The sequence below is a fragment of the Nothobranchius furzeri genome, chromosome 9 (assembly GCF_043380555.1).
Source record: "Nothobranchius furzeri strain GRZ-AD chromosome 9, NfurGRZ-RIMD1, whole genome shotgun sequence".
Classification (NCBI taxonomy): Eukaryota; Metazoa; Chordata; class Actinopteri; order Cyprinodontiformes; family Nothobranchiidae; genus Nothobranchius; species Nothobranchius furzeri.
This window is the reverse complement of record NC_091749.1, coordinates 70,163,735-70,178,734: the sequence shown is the minus strand read 5'-3', so window position 1 is coordinate 70,178,734 and position 15,000 is coordinate 70,163,735. Positions and strand designations below refer to the sequence as shown.

Genomic DNA, 15,000 nt, shown 5'->3' with positions numbered 1-15,000 from the left:
TCCGCGAGCCGCTTCTTGGACACGTCAATTTCCGCAGTTCACAGTGCAAGACAGGAAACCACACACGGTTTCAGTGTAAAATCCCCGGTTATTTTCAAAATAAAATGCAACGTTGCAATGTTATCTATAACTTTCTTCAGCACGTGTGACCTAACGGCTTTGTTTACCACCAGTTTCTTTCGAGAAGTGCAACGGTGTGATTCCTCGCGGGGTTGTGATCTCTCGATGAGGAAGGTGTCGGAAGTCTCGAGGGATTTTAGAATCTCGCGAGTACAGCGAGGCGCAGCAAGGAAGCCGTCCTTTTCACACTGGGAGAGTCTACGTGTTCTTCGGTGTACTCGCAATCACAAACTGCCGCTTCTGGGACGCCCCTGAAAAGTGCTGCGTCGCGGCTGGTTTGAGACACTCCACAGACTGTAACTGATTCTGTTTGGAGCAGCGACGTTCTGCGCCGCTGATGCTTTCAGTGTGAAACCGGGGTTAGTCTTTGGTATGACCCGACCGGGATTTAACCCTTGATCTCCCAGTCTCAGGGCGGACAATCTACCACTAGGCCACTGAGAAGAGAGGGAGAGAACCGAAGATATTTGGCAGCAGATTGATGAGCGTCTTGCGTGGATTTTAGAGGTGGTGACCGCATGAAGAGGTGGAGGAGAATGAGGGACAAATGTGCTATAAAGTATCTGAAATACTTGAACACGATATAAGCACAATAGTAAATACACCATCTTGGACCAGATACATCACTGTAATGGTGGAAGGATACCCCAGAAAAGTGCTACGCCCCCTACGGGGCATTGCTTTGCCACGCTCTCCAGGAGAAGTCTGAAGGGACAACATCACCCTCAACGAGAGTGTCCAACTCCACGCTCGAGCTGGCGGAGAAGTATAAATCAGGATTTAGCCGGTTGCCTTTTGTCAGACTTCTACAAAAATGACCGGAAAGGTTCATGGTTAGCAAGGTGGAATACTCAGATGGATGGGATGCAACCAGGGAGTCCACTCCCTACCCAATCAGTGACTGGGAATTTTCTGACATCACGTTTTCAGCCAGGCTCCGTTTGCTTGGTCCCACAGCGAATCTGGATCTTGAAACAGGGCGTGAACCACCAACCCACTTCTGTTGAAAAAGCCTTGGAATTGTGCGAGTCTTTTAGCCCACAATCATTCCCAGCGTAGTCCCAGAGGTCTCCACTTAATCCAAACTTTTTATACATTTTTTCTTCAGTTCTTCCATTTTCTTACTCACCTAAGCTAAATTGAGAAGGGTTGAAATTCCAGCGACACAAAAGCGTGGCCCTAAAGGGAAGTTGTGAACCGTTGCAAACATTTTGAGACATTTCGACAACTCCCTCGAGAATACCTTCTGGAGTTAGCTGCGAACAGTCACACCTCAACGAGATCCTGGTTTGAACGTATGCCCGACAGGAGATCGCCGGTCCGTGAGGAGCTTTCAGCAGACTCAGGGTTTGACTTTCTGGTTAAGAACACGTATTTGGGATCCATTTTGATCTTCTGAATTCAAACTCTGTTGTTATCCATGTGAATAAGATTGAAGCTCGGCTTGTTTCTGTCGTAGTGTGTCTTGTGAATAGTTTCGTGAACCCGTCTTGGTCAGCAGGCCATCAGAAGAAGAAGAAGAAAGTATCATTTCTATAGCGCCTTTCAAGATGAAAATAATGAGGCGCTTCACAAAACAAAAATTGTAAATATATAAAAAAGCATTTAGAAAATGTTTAAAATCTATTAAAATGAGCAAAAATAGACAATTGTGATTAAAATAATGTTAAGAAAGAGAGAGAGAGAACAGGAAAGAGGAAAATCAGTGGATCCTGAGGAAGGTGGAATATGTGGGGAGAGCAGAATAAAGAGAGAGAGGTGAAGAAGGTCATACAAAAGCCAGCTTGAACAAGTGAGTCTTCAGCTGCTTTTTAAAGGAGACCACTGAGTCCACTGATCTCAGGCTCAGGGGGAGAGAGGTCCAGAGTCTGGGGGCCACAGCAGCAAATGATCTGTCACCTTTGGTCTTCAGCTTGGTGCTGCACAACCAGTAGGCTTTGATCACTGGACCTCAGGGACCTGCTGGGGGTGTAGGGACTAAGAAGATCACCAATGTAAGATGGTGCTTGTCCATGTAAGGCCCTATAGACCAGAACCAGGATCTTGAAATGAACCCTGAAGTTGACTGGCAGCCAGTGTGGCTGGAGGAGAAGCGGGGTGATGTGGGTGTGTTTGGAGGACTTGGTCAGAAGCCGAGCACAGGCGTTCTGAACCACCTGTAGACGGTTCAGGGAGGTTCTGCTCAGACACGTGAAAAGAGAGTTACAGTAGTCTAAGCGTGAGGAGATGAAGGTGTGGAGAACTGTCTCAAGTTCAGAGCGGGACAGAATGGGACTCAGCTTAGCGATGTTCCTGAGATGGAAGAAGGAAGAGCGAACAAGAGAACTGACATGAGAATCCAGGGTGAGAGCTGGGTCAAAGGTCACGCCAAGATTCCTGACAGAAGGTTTGGTGTGTGAAGCAAGCTGACCAAGAGAGTCTCTGACTTTGGGAACCAGCTTGTCTATCAGAAAATAATCAGACAAGAAATTGCCCGAAGGTTTCCTTCGACCGTGCAGATCTTCCGTCCAGGAGGTCCTAAATCCTCTGGGAGTAAATAATAGAAACTGTTGGATCTGTCAGGGGTTCATTAAACTCCGCTGCTTTCAGCCCTTTCACTGGCAGCAACGCTGCCATTCTGCACTTTTAAGTGGTTTTATATTAGCAATAATCTTCACCAAACAATAAAAATCAAAAAACGTAGAAGTCTGAATAAAATGTTTACCAGTGCATCAATATTACCTCGTTATGGTTATCAACTTACATTACATGTTTACCACTTTCACCTCAAATGAATAACAAACTAAAATGTTTGTTGTGTTTTATCTCAACCATGTGAGTCGTGATCAGTCAAAGCTTTGAACACAGGTAGCGTAAGAGCACGTCTGTCTGTGCAGAAGCTCCCTGCAGCTTTTCAGGAGGAGGCTCCCAGACAAATCCACTCCTAACCCATAGACTGGTTTTTACGCCGTGGTCTTCTCGAGGCAGATGGACTGTCAGCGTTCTTCACAGCCTTGTGACGTCACGCTGAGCATGTTCTGCTCCACCACGGACATCTGTCTGTAAGCGCCTGGAGGGCCTCCAGCAACCCCCCAGGCCAGAAGCGAAAAGAGGCACGGAGCAAAGGCTTTGTTAAAAAACAGCAGAGATGGAGGATGGCAGGTTAGCCATCGCGGCTAATAAAGCTCCTCTTCCTTTCCTCTCGAAGCGCATCAGAAAGGTTCTTGCTGTACTTTAGACATGTTTGCATCATAGGAGAACATATTGCTCTTTTCTCTGTGAGGAAGAAAAAACGTGTTTCTGGGTTTTTTTCAGATTTATTAGGTGTGCAGTGCTCGGAGATAGACTTGTAAATAAACCAAGCAATACAGTCAAGAAGATAACAATGTTTTCACATAACGGGGATCTTTGAGCCTCTTCAGCCCACCACCATAACTTCAGATGTTCATAATTAAATCATTTAAATGGAGCCTTTCAATTTACAAAGGGAAAGGCTCAGCTTTTAGATAAAATAAATGATTAAAAATGCAAGTTTGTTTTTATTTAATACAATTTTCATATGTGACTTTATTTATGTGCAAAACAAAAGATTGAGAAATTATTTATGGAAACCAAAAATGGCCAAAATGAACACAAATGGATTTATTAGATGGATGGATGGATGGATGGTTAGGTAGGTAGGTGGGAGGATAGATGGATGGATGGGTGGATGGATGGATGGGTGGGTAGGTGGATGGATGGGTGGGTAGGTGGATGGATGGATGGATGGATGGATGGATGGATGGGTGGGTAGGTGGATGGATGGATGGATGGATGGATGGGTAGGTGGATGGATGGATGGATGGATGGGTGGGTGGATGGATGGATGGGTGGGTGGATGGATGGATGGATGGGTAGGTGGATGGATGGATGGATGGGTGGGTGGTTAGGGAGATAGGTAGGGAGGTGGATGGATGGATGGGTGGGTGGATGGATGGATGGATGGATGGATGGGTGGGTAGGTGGATGGATGGATGGATGGATGGATGGATGGATGGGTAGGTGGATGGATGGATGGATGGATGGATGGATGGGTGGGTGGATGGATGGGTGGGTGGATGGATGGATGGATGGATGGGTGGGTGGATGGATGGATGGATGGGTAGGTGGATGGGTGGATGGATGGGTGGGTGGTTAGGGAGATAGGTAGGGAGGTGGATGGGTGGGTTGGTGGATGGATGGATGGATGGATGGATGGATGGATGGGTAGGTGGATGGGTGGATGGATGGGTGGGTGGTTAGGGAGATAGGTAGGGAGGTGGATGGGTGGGTGGATGGATGGATGGATGGATGGATGGATGGATGGATGGGTAGGTGGATGGATGGATGGATGGATGGGTGGATGGATGGATGGGTGGGTGGATGGATGGATGGATGGGTAGGTGGATGGGTGGATGGATGGGTGGGTGGTTAGGGAGATAGGTAGGGAGGTGGATGGGTGGGTGGATGGATGGATGGATGGGTGGGTGTGTGGGTAGCTAGATAGAAGATAGATAGATAGATAGATGCACATGATTAAAAGTGAATCATTTAATAAAAGAAATAAAAAATGCATTAAAGCATAATAAATAAATATCACATTTAATGGAATTTTTAATCAAATTTATTTATTTTAATTAGTTTAATAGTTGTTTAATTTACTTTTGAGCTGTATTTGTATTATTCAACCAGCTAAATTCATGGTTTTAGGTCAGTGTTGTATGATGATTGTGTATCAGAAATGTTAGCTTATCCATGTTTAACCTGAAAACAGATGCTACGTTTTATTCCTTCTGCTCCATGAAGTGATGCCATCAGTAGTTTTTATCTCCACACGCACTGACCACAGTGTCACATAAACACTCTGCTCAAGGCTCACGCAGTCCAACTCCATTTCTATCAAAGCTGTAGATCAATTTTTCTACATCTTTTGACCTTTGCTAATAATATGACTTTACACGCGGTGGTTCTCTGCTTCAAAGGCCACTGAGGCAGACGGGAGGCGCTGGTATTTAGGCGACTTCAGCTCAGCAGGTAGTTATGCGATGCCATTGATTGGAGCTGGCAAATGTATGCATCCTGCCAGCTGATTACTCTTTACGTCTGGCACAACTCTCACTTCTGACCTTTAGTCTGGCTCTTTGCAGTGATTGTACCTGTTGCTTGATATTGGTTATGGAGAGATTATTGTAAATGCTTTCTTTTTATATCTCCACAACATTTCTAAATGTCAAAAAGATGTTCTAATGGGAGTTTGTGGAAAATGTCTTCATGGAAATGTCCTTCGTCTACTGAGACAGTAATCAGCCTTGAACCCAGTCTGTTTATTTTTACAGTAAATTATCATTTTATGACAAATGAGCTAATGATACCTTTAGCTAGTGATTATGTAGTTTTAGCACTTTGGGTCAGATCTGAAAATAAAACGACAATCTCATGTAACAGCAAAAGGGTGAGCTCTTGTGAATGACTCAGCTGCAAACAAAACCAAATAGCCAAATATTTGTAAAGCTGACCAAATTACGCGTTGTTGTTTGTGAGATTGTTGGTAAGTTGGTTGAGGCAGCCATCTTGAATTAGGTTAGTTAAACATCTGGATTTTGTTACTTTTTCAAAGTTTAAATTAAAGGTTGGGCACGAGTTCCTGGAAAAGCCTTTCTAGCTGGCTACAGGACAGGCCAACAGTGTGGACACACCTTCTCATTCAATGTGTTGTCTTTGTGTTCATGACCAATTACATTGGGAGATTCTCACTGAAGGCATCAAAACTATGGATGAACACACGTGGAGTTATGTACTTAACTCATTCGCTGCCAGAGTTTCTCACCGTTTTTACAGTTTTTTTAAGAGTGACAGAACGTTGCGCGCTAGGATGATGTCGACGCCAAAACAACCAAAACAAAGCGAAGACTCACCTCTTACATCAGGAAGAATCCGCGCATTTCGAGCGTTATCCGTTCTGTCATAATCCCTTGTTGAATTGGGATCGGCAGAAGCTTTTCTGGTTCGCTCCTCACTTTTTTTACAGCAGCGGCCCAAAACGATCTCCTAACACATGGATGTTCTGCTTCCTGATCATGTGACGTGTGACGTACGCGGATGAAGATCGGCTTTAGAGCTGAGATGTTTGTTCTCACGGTGCGGGGGCTCGTCCGACGCCCACACAGTAGAAACATGAAAATGACTACTTCAGTCATCATTGGCAGTGAACGAGTTAACCAAAAAAGGTGACGTAACTGAAAACATGATTTATATTCAATTTTCTTGTAAAAAGCCACCCTTTGCTCTGATTACCGCTTTGCACTCTTGGCATTCTCTTGATTAGCTTCAAGAGGTAGTCCTTCAAGACTGTTGGAAAACCATTTCAGGTGACTTCCTGTTGAAGATCATCAAGAGTATAGTGTTGGTTGAATGGGCGGTTCTAACAAAACTAGACTTCTCATCTGAACACCAGATTTAAAATCAGAAATCAGTCTCCCAGTGTCACGGCGGCCACTTCACTGATGGGAAACGAAGGCTCGCAGATGGTAAAAAGAAGCTTTCATTTATCATACGGTCATAAATCTGAAATTACAGGCAGTAGCTGTGGGCGCCGTGTGCCTGGTGCCAACTGCCAGCCAGAGATGCCGGCATTCTGGTGCCATCAGGGAGAAGGTGGACCTCTTTTCTTCCTGCTCTGCCTCCGCTGGGGCTGCAGAGGGACTTTTTAAGGTTAAGACAAAAAATGTGTGGGTTACGTGAGTCACCATAGATAACAGCTGTGCTTTGTTTTCCACCTGAGCTTCTACCCACAACCTGTAGTCTCCAGCTCATGTGTCTCCTTTTACAGATTTCATACAAACAAAGGTCCATTTTGTAATCAAAATCAATTTTGGTGCCGTCCTAATTCTCCTGTCCTTTGTGAAGATGGAAGAGTGAATGTGGCTGATGTATTCAGCTGCTGTTGTTATTTCCCCTTCTTTGTCAGCGTGTTTGAATCTTTCAACAGTTCCGCCGTGCTAAATGTGAAGTGGCAACACCCTAAAGGGCATGCCTTGCCAGCGGGGTTTTGGGATAAAAAAATCAGAGGGAACTGCATGCACATTTTAGATCAGACTTTGTACTCCAAAGCAACCTTTTACACAGCACCATCAGACAACGTACATGCCCCACACAAACAGCAGCGGCCGGCGAGCTCCTGCTGAGAGATAACATAAGAGAACATGAAAGACATCAAGGCGCGCATTGATTGTCCTTGTTCTCTGCAGCCTACCCCCCCTTCAGCAGGCAGCCTGGTGGGCAGGCATTCCCTGTGTTGTGGCCAGGATTGATAGGCGTGTGTGTGTGTGAGTGTGTGACCCATGTTTCTGTGTTGGAGGCAGGGCTGGCACCCTCCATGCTTCGGCCCCAGGCCCTCACACCTCCACCCAATAGAAAGGGCAGCTCCCAGCGATGCTAGGCTCGTCCTCAGCCCTGAAGCAAAACATGACATTACCTCTGGCAGTTTGCACACACACACACAGACACACACCCCACAAACTACACATTTATTCATCACAAAAAACAAGCCACACCATGTTTAAATGGCCGACAACTGCTCTCCATTTCTGCTCAGTGACAGAACGGTGAAACAAAAGACATTTAAATGTTTCGCTTGGCTAACCGTTTTTAGTGAGACGTGCTTATGTTTGTCACCAAACGGTTTATATCGGGGTGAGAGGTGCCGAACTAAATCGAAAAAGGATGCTTTGCTAAATATCTGCTATCTCTGTACTTAACCAGTAAAGCGCAGATCCAAAAGTGTATCTGTTTGAAAATGATGGAGAAATGATATTAAATGTTTATTAACATGACTGAAGTGAAATATCTGTTGAACCAACACAAGCGACCGCTAGGTTGAAGCTAAAGTGATTGAGCTACATGTTTGTGCACCTTAGAGCCATTTGCTGCTAACAGGATGCATGGAGGAGCTCCATCATATATTTTTTTAGTTTCTGTGTTTGTTTGATCCTCCTTCGCACACTTCGGTCGACCGGTCAGCACCTGCAGGTCCTGAAAATAAATTGCAAGCCTGACCGTGAAACCGAGGTGAGGCTGTGGGCTGCTCTGTCGCTGAACATCAGAAAAGGTTCTTCAGTTGCCATTTCTAAAACTGGCTTAAGACAATAAACGATGTTGCCGTTCGTGTTTTAGAATAGAATAGACTTTATTAATCCCACAGTGGGGAAATGCACTTGCTACAGCAGCACATACACTTAGAGACAAGCAAGAACATTATAATAACAAGATTACAGGTAAACACACAAAGGCAGTAAGCCATTATTGTAACCTTCATCCACTAAAAACCACAAATGAAAAGGAAACTTGTGTTTCCAGAACTATGCAGCATACGGACACGGACATACTAACGTTCATCTGGTGTTGCACTAGTATTGAACACATGCTGAGTACAGTGATCCCTCGCTACTTCGCGGTTCGTTAATCGCGGATTCACGACTTCGCGGATTTTTTCTTTGGAACCTTATTCAAGGGAAATTCGCCGATTTGCAGTTTTTTTCACCGATTGGCGGTATTTTTCTATGCAAAATATCAAGAAATTCCTGTTTTTTTTCTATCAATTTTATCATAAAATGCACTTTTTGTAATAAAACTATTAAAAAAACCAGGTAAAAAAAAAATTTTTCTTGAGTTTTACCCACAAAAAGAGAATCCGATCATACGATAATTCAATATAGTACTGTATGTCAGACAGGTCGGCTGGATTCGGGAGTTGAGCTTGTAGGGAGCGTGGTTTCACAGATGCGGAAGTGAGAGCGTCGGTGAAACGCCGGCTCACGATTTAATCTAGGAAACCCTCGAACGTTCGAGCGTCAACGAAATGACACGGAAATGCCGGGCTTTCCAGAAGTAAGTAAGATAACTTACTATGAGCTGATATTTCGTGGGATTGATCGGTAGGTTGGAAACTCTGATCATGAATCTGAAGAAACGATGACTGAGTGGTGAGCTGGAAAGGCGACTTCCGTTTATTGCTGCGGTTTGTGACGTAGGTGCGACGTGGAGGGAATCCCCGCGAGGGGCATGCTGGGAGTTGTGGTCCATAGTGGAGGCCGGCTAGCTGGAAGAGGCTGGCCTGGGAACTTGGGTTCTGACACTGTACTGTAAATATGGTGTCCCTACTTCGCGGATTTTCACCTATCGCGGCCAGGTCTGGAACGCATCTACCGCGATAAACGAAGGATCACTGTATTGCATTGATGTTCCTGTGTAACAGGATAATAGCACCAGTTAAACGGAGGAGTTATACACTCTCACTGCAGAGAGGTAGCCTGGCAAGCCAAGCTAAATAAATCTATTATTTAGTCTGGCAATGCTCCATTTAAGGTTCTCAGTCGTGGGGCGGGTTCTACCGTTGTCTTTCAAACGACCTCCGCATGCTACTGGACAATGAACAACATGACATACTCACTGCAATGGATGTCTGTGAACAAGGCAGTCCGCTGTTGAAGAAGGCAAAAATACATATTTTTTCTAAATAAAATACTTAAATACATCCATCTGCTCCTGATTCTAATAAAGCCCAATTCCAATTAGTCCAAAATTGATGTAAAAGACGTTTCAAACGAGTTGTCGCCATCTTGTTCCACTCAGTTGCATCATCCCGCTCACCAGATGAAGACAGAGCCCTGATTGGCCCACAAAGTGGATAGAGCTCTGTGATTAGAGAGCTGTGATTGGCCAGCCGGAATGCTGCTTGGGGCCACAGAGGTTCCAATGGAGCATAACTCGACCAAACCTTGTAAAGCAAGAATTTGGTCTAATTCACTAGGCTAGCAGAGGGGATGAATGACCTACGGTAGCGTTCTGTTTTACGTCTGGGATGTCTCAGTCTGCCTCTGAAGGAGCTGCCCATGGTCTCCACAGTGGAATGCAGTGGGTGGGAAGGGTTTTTCAAGATGGAAGTCATCTTCACCACCGTCCTCCTTTCAAACTTCTGCTCAGTTGAATCTAGTTGGCAGCCTAGAACCAAGCTAGCATAGTTGTTTTTAGTAACTAGTCGTTTAGTTTTAGTGACTACTTGTAACTGCTGTAGTATGTTTGTAAATGCTTTTATTTGTGCCGTGTTCAGCACTTCGCATATGCCTAGGTTGGTTAAAAGCAATGTATAAATAAAACAGCTGCTGATGATTATAACCGATCACAAACCAGTTATGCTAACTCCGCTTTTGCTGTAATTTCACACAGATAACACAGACGTGTTACTGCTAGTTTACCCATTTAATTAGAGATCCACTAGGATAAATACAATAAAGTTTATCTCACCAAATAGAATATTTACTAAGTCATCACAATATAACTATAGACACATTATTGTGTGTGTGTGTGTGTGTGTGTGTGCGTGCGTGCGTGTGTGTGTCTGCTCTGTCTTCTCGATCCCCAGTGAGTCGTGGAGGATGGCTGCTTATACTGAGCCGGGATTCTCTGGAGGTTTCTTCCTGTTAAAAGGGAGTTTTCCTCTCCACTGTCGCTTTATGCTTGCTTAGTATGAGGATTGCTGTATAGTCACTGACACTAGTCAGTGACTTGATGCAATTTGCTGGGTTCCTTATATAGGAAACATTATTTCTGATTGGCTTAATGAACTGTGAATTGGAATGTTTATTATGTGAAGTGCCTTGAGACGACTCTTGTCGTGATTTGGCGCTATATAAATAAACTTGAATTGAATTGAATTGAGATATAATCTTAACTTCAATTTTTTATGGTTCTTGCATTTTAACAAGGTGGCCTGCTTCATTTTTTTATGCTTGTGGGGTTTATGTGTGGTTGTGGTTAATTGGTACCGTGCTCGTTGAACAACAAGCTCATAAATCTATACCTAGAACACAAAATATAAAGTCTTAATGAATATCTGTTCATCTTTCTGTGTTCAGTGGCAGCTTCAAGAACAGGCTGAGATTAGACAGCGAGACGCCAACCTCACGGCGCTGGCTGCCATCGGACCACGAAAGAAACGTAAACTGGACTCACCGGGGACCACGCCGACAGGGGCCGAGGTAAGAACCAAAGCCACGCCGTACTGCTAAACAAGGAAATCTAGCTTTTATATTGTTGCATATCTGAGTGTTTGAAGGCCAAACCGAGCATGGTTTAGATACGTATGATGAAGATTTTATTACCTTCGTAAAACCTTTCTGAACTCTTTCACCAGAATCCAGGATCTGCTCACTCAAAATAGTCCTTTAGTCTCTGGATTCAGGCTCCAGTCTTTGTTTTCAGAGACAACTTAAGGATGGGGCTGTATGATGGTAGCACTTTGTCTCTCATGAAGAAGGTTGCAGGTTCTAATCCCAGCTGTGGCATTCCAGTGTGGAGTTAGCATGTTTTCTCCGCGCGTATGCAGGCTTACCCCTGGTTAGGGCTGCAACTAACGACTATTTTAATAGTCGACTAGTCACAGACTATTGAAACGATTAGTCGACTAATCGGATAATTATTAAATTTTTCTTAAATGTAGCATGAGATTGCTTTAATTGTGTGAAAACTGATAATAAACACAAGAAAGATGGGTACTTCAATGGAAAATACATATTTTAATGAACTTTGCTGCTGATTGGCCAATTCATACTAAAGTAAATAAAAATGCTGTGTAACACATATTAGGCACAGTGCCCAGTCAGTACAGACATAAATGCATAAATAAAGTTTAAATACTTTTGTCAGGCACAGTCGGGCATAACATTAAATCTCTATTTTTAAAAAGTGAAAATACGTTTAAAAAATGTACATCCAAAACAAAACGTGTTGGCTTTCGTGTAATTTAAATCTTACCGAGGTCATCTGACTCTGTTTCGTTCAACTGTCCGACGTGCTTTCTCGTTAAGTGTTCATGCATCACCGAGGTGCTGCCGTGATACGCGAGGACTGCTTTGCAAATAATGCAGGTCATCTTTTTATTCGCCGAGTCCCGGCTAGAATGCTCCCAAACTTTAGATGTTTTGGTACACGTAGCTGCGGTGTCGGACGCCGCCATTTCTGTTAGTTGGCGCTCAGCAGAGAAGCTATTGCGCACGTGCGACTCTCGGCAGAGATTGTAATGAAGTGAGATGCCTCACTCGGTCGGAAAAAAACACGTCTGGCGACGTCGACAATGAAATTCATAGTCGACTATTTCTATTGTCGATATTTGGCGACAACGTCGACGAACCGTTGCAGCCCTACTCCTGGTTCTCCGTTTTTATTTCCCCACAGACCGAAAACAGGCAGGTTAGATTAATCAGACTGATGTGTCCCTAGGTGTGAGTGAGGGTGTCACGGTGTCCCTGTGATGGACTGGATACATGTCCAGCCTTGTCTCTTTCCTGGTGACTGAGTTAGTTAGACATGGTGAGGAAGATGAGTGATTGAACCTTTGGGAGGGGTAGGTGACTAAATTGCAAATAAAATGACGGTTAAAAACTCTTTAGGATAAATTAGCATAAGTGTGTTTGACACTTGTTGCACAAGTCAAACTTTTTTGCAGATCTGCGTCTCTAACTAGCCTCCACAGCCCGGGGAAGTCCTGGTCGAGATCATGGACACCAACCACATCTGCTAATCAATGTATTTGATTTTGTTTTGTTTTTGTCCCAGCTTCTCTGTTTACTCTGTCATCCAGTCTGAAGTAAATGTCCTAAAGTAGCTTTTAGGTAAAGCTATGTGCAAAAGTAAAACCAGAAAAGCGCCAACTATAAAACATCAGATTCTCAAGTGAAATTCACAGAAAACTGACTATTTATAGCACTTAAAATTCCCTGAACCAAATCCTGGAAAAGCCTGACAGAACCTTTGTGTTGGTCATAAACTGAAAGCTTTGTATTTGTTTTTTTCTTCTCTGATGATTAATCTCACTAATTAAAAAGTCTTTGGCGGTAACTGAACGCACGGATTCAGATTTCTGAGATCTTATTTGCTACGTGGACACAAACCAGTATGGCTGCTCTAATAATTTAACCCACTGGGAGGGTTTGTTTACTTACCCGTATTTTCTGCCTGTTTCATTACATGACTAATGGCTAATGTCATAAATTCTGACGCAGCATATTAGTGTTCCACAGCACATCTCGTTACACCATTATCTTTGATTTAAAGCAGGCTTTTACGTCGGGAGCAGCCTGCACGGCTGGTGTAACCCCAGCATCGTAACGTGCTTTCAGAGAAATCTTTAGAAATTTTTATATATTTTAGAAGGTTTCAAATCCACTGCCTCGGCTGTTATTGTTTTGATGTATATTTATTTGCTTGTGTGTGTTACCACGGCAACGCGTGGCTTAGGACATGCTACAGAAGATCTATGACCACCTTGGTCTTTATTCTGTCCTTTCTCCTGTTCATACAAAACCATTGTTCAAATTAAAATGTGTTAAATAAATATTTAAGTCCTTCATGCCTCAATCAGATAGACACGCCTCCAAACGAAGCCTCTCTTTCTGCTGCATCTAAATGGTAATTGGTCTGTATAGAGCTCGGGGAGTTGACGTCACTTTTCCCGGCATGCAACAGTTCAAATCGAAACGGCGCCATATTGGCAGGCAGAAGCCGGCAGCTGGACTATTTGTTATTGTCAGAAAACTCAACCAAACGGGAAATATGGTAGATTCCTGTTGTGCCCCAGGATGCAGAACAGACGCGGACGACATAAGGAATGAGCCATCTACAGGATTCCCCAAGATCCGGAGCGCCGCAAACGTTGGATCATTGTAATAAAACGCGCTAGTGACCGGGTTAAAATGAAACTGTGGGATCCCGAGAGTAAAGGTTTTCGCTTATGCAGCGACCGCTTCCTATCAGGTACTTAAACCAACGTTTCCTCAACTGTGTATGGTATTTATTTTAAATGCTTTTATTATGATTCTTAGTGGGCTTCCTAAACTTATTTTGGCGTGGCTTTTTCTGTCTTATTACTCATAGCAACAAGTAAACATCACGTAAAACGTTGCCTCGTGATTTCTGCGTGCTGCCGTTTACGTGTTTTATGATCACAGCATCTAAGCTGTATTTAATTTTTAAGCAATGGTTGATCAATTGTCAGATCACACACCGAGACTACTTACGTGTAAATCTGTTATTTGTCCGTCCATCCATCCATTTTCATCCGCGTATCCGGAGTTGGGTTGCGGGGTTCCCCCGGCCAGGTCCGGTGTTGTGCCGGTAAGAAGTCCGCTCCGACAGCTTCTGGCGTTTTTAAAAAGTATCCCAGGGACACGGTAAGGGTCGGAGATGTTTAGTCTATTTAATTTCTGACTATATAAAACGATTTCTTCTGTTTTAAAGTGTGAAGTAAACTCCAGCGAAGTAAAATCCAAGCGGATCCCGTTCATGTTCATGGTTACATCCGTGTTTGTTTACCTTTTTTGCATGCCAAAATGGCGTCTACTAACTGAGAGTCACGTGGGGTCCGGAGCTCTATTTGATATAGTGCCCTCCAGAGTCCTGGAACCCCCCAAAGCGCTTTACAACACAGTCAGTAATTCATCCGTTCACACACCCATTCACACACTGATGGTGATGAGCTACGATGTAGCCACAGCTGCCCTGGGTCGCACTGACAGAGGCGAGGCTGCCGAGCACTGGCGCCACCGGTCCCTCCGACCACCACCAGCAGTCAAGTGGGGTTAAGTGTCTTGCCCAAGGACACAACCACAGCGACAGACTGAGCGGGGCTCGAACCTGCAACCCTTTGATTACGGGGCGAGCACTTAGCTCCTGTGCCACCATCACCACCTAAATCCGAATAAAAGTTTACTCGTTGTTTTTCAGGCTTGTCTCAACCCAGACGTGTCTGTGGCACTGCCGTTTAGCATGAGAAAGCAATTTAAATTTTCACTGATGTGAAGCATTTTTCTCTGCTTGTATTTATTTTTA

General features: G+C 44.1%; 1 protein-coding gene across 3 annotated transcripts in view; it reads left to right on the top strand.

Annotated features, from left to right (window-relative positions):
* The window catches only part of LOC107382087 (transcription initiation factor TFIID subunit 4), a 154,077-nt gene that overhangs the window by 102,230 nt on the left and 36,847 nt on the right, over window positions 1–15,000 (top strand). For all 3 annotated transcript variants that reach the window (XM_054732611.2, XM_054732610.2, XM_054732609.2), the window contains one exon: window positions 11,031–11,153. In XM_054732611.2, the coding sequence (XP_054588586.1) occupies window positions 11,031–11,153 (123 nt within the window). The remainder of the gene's footprint in view (window positions 1–11,030; window positions 11,154–15,000) is intronic.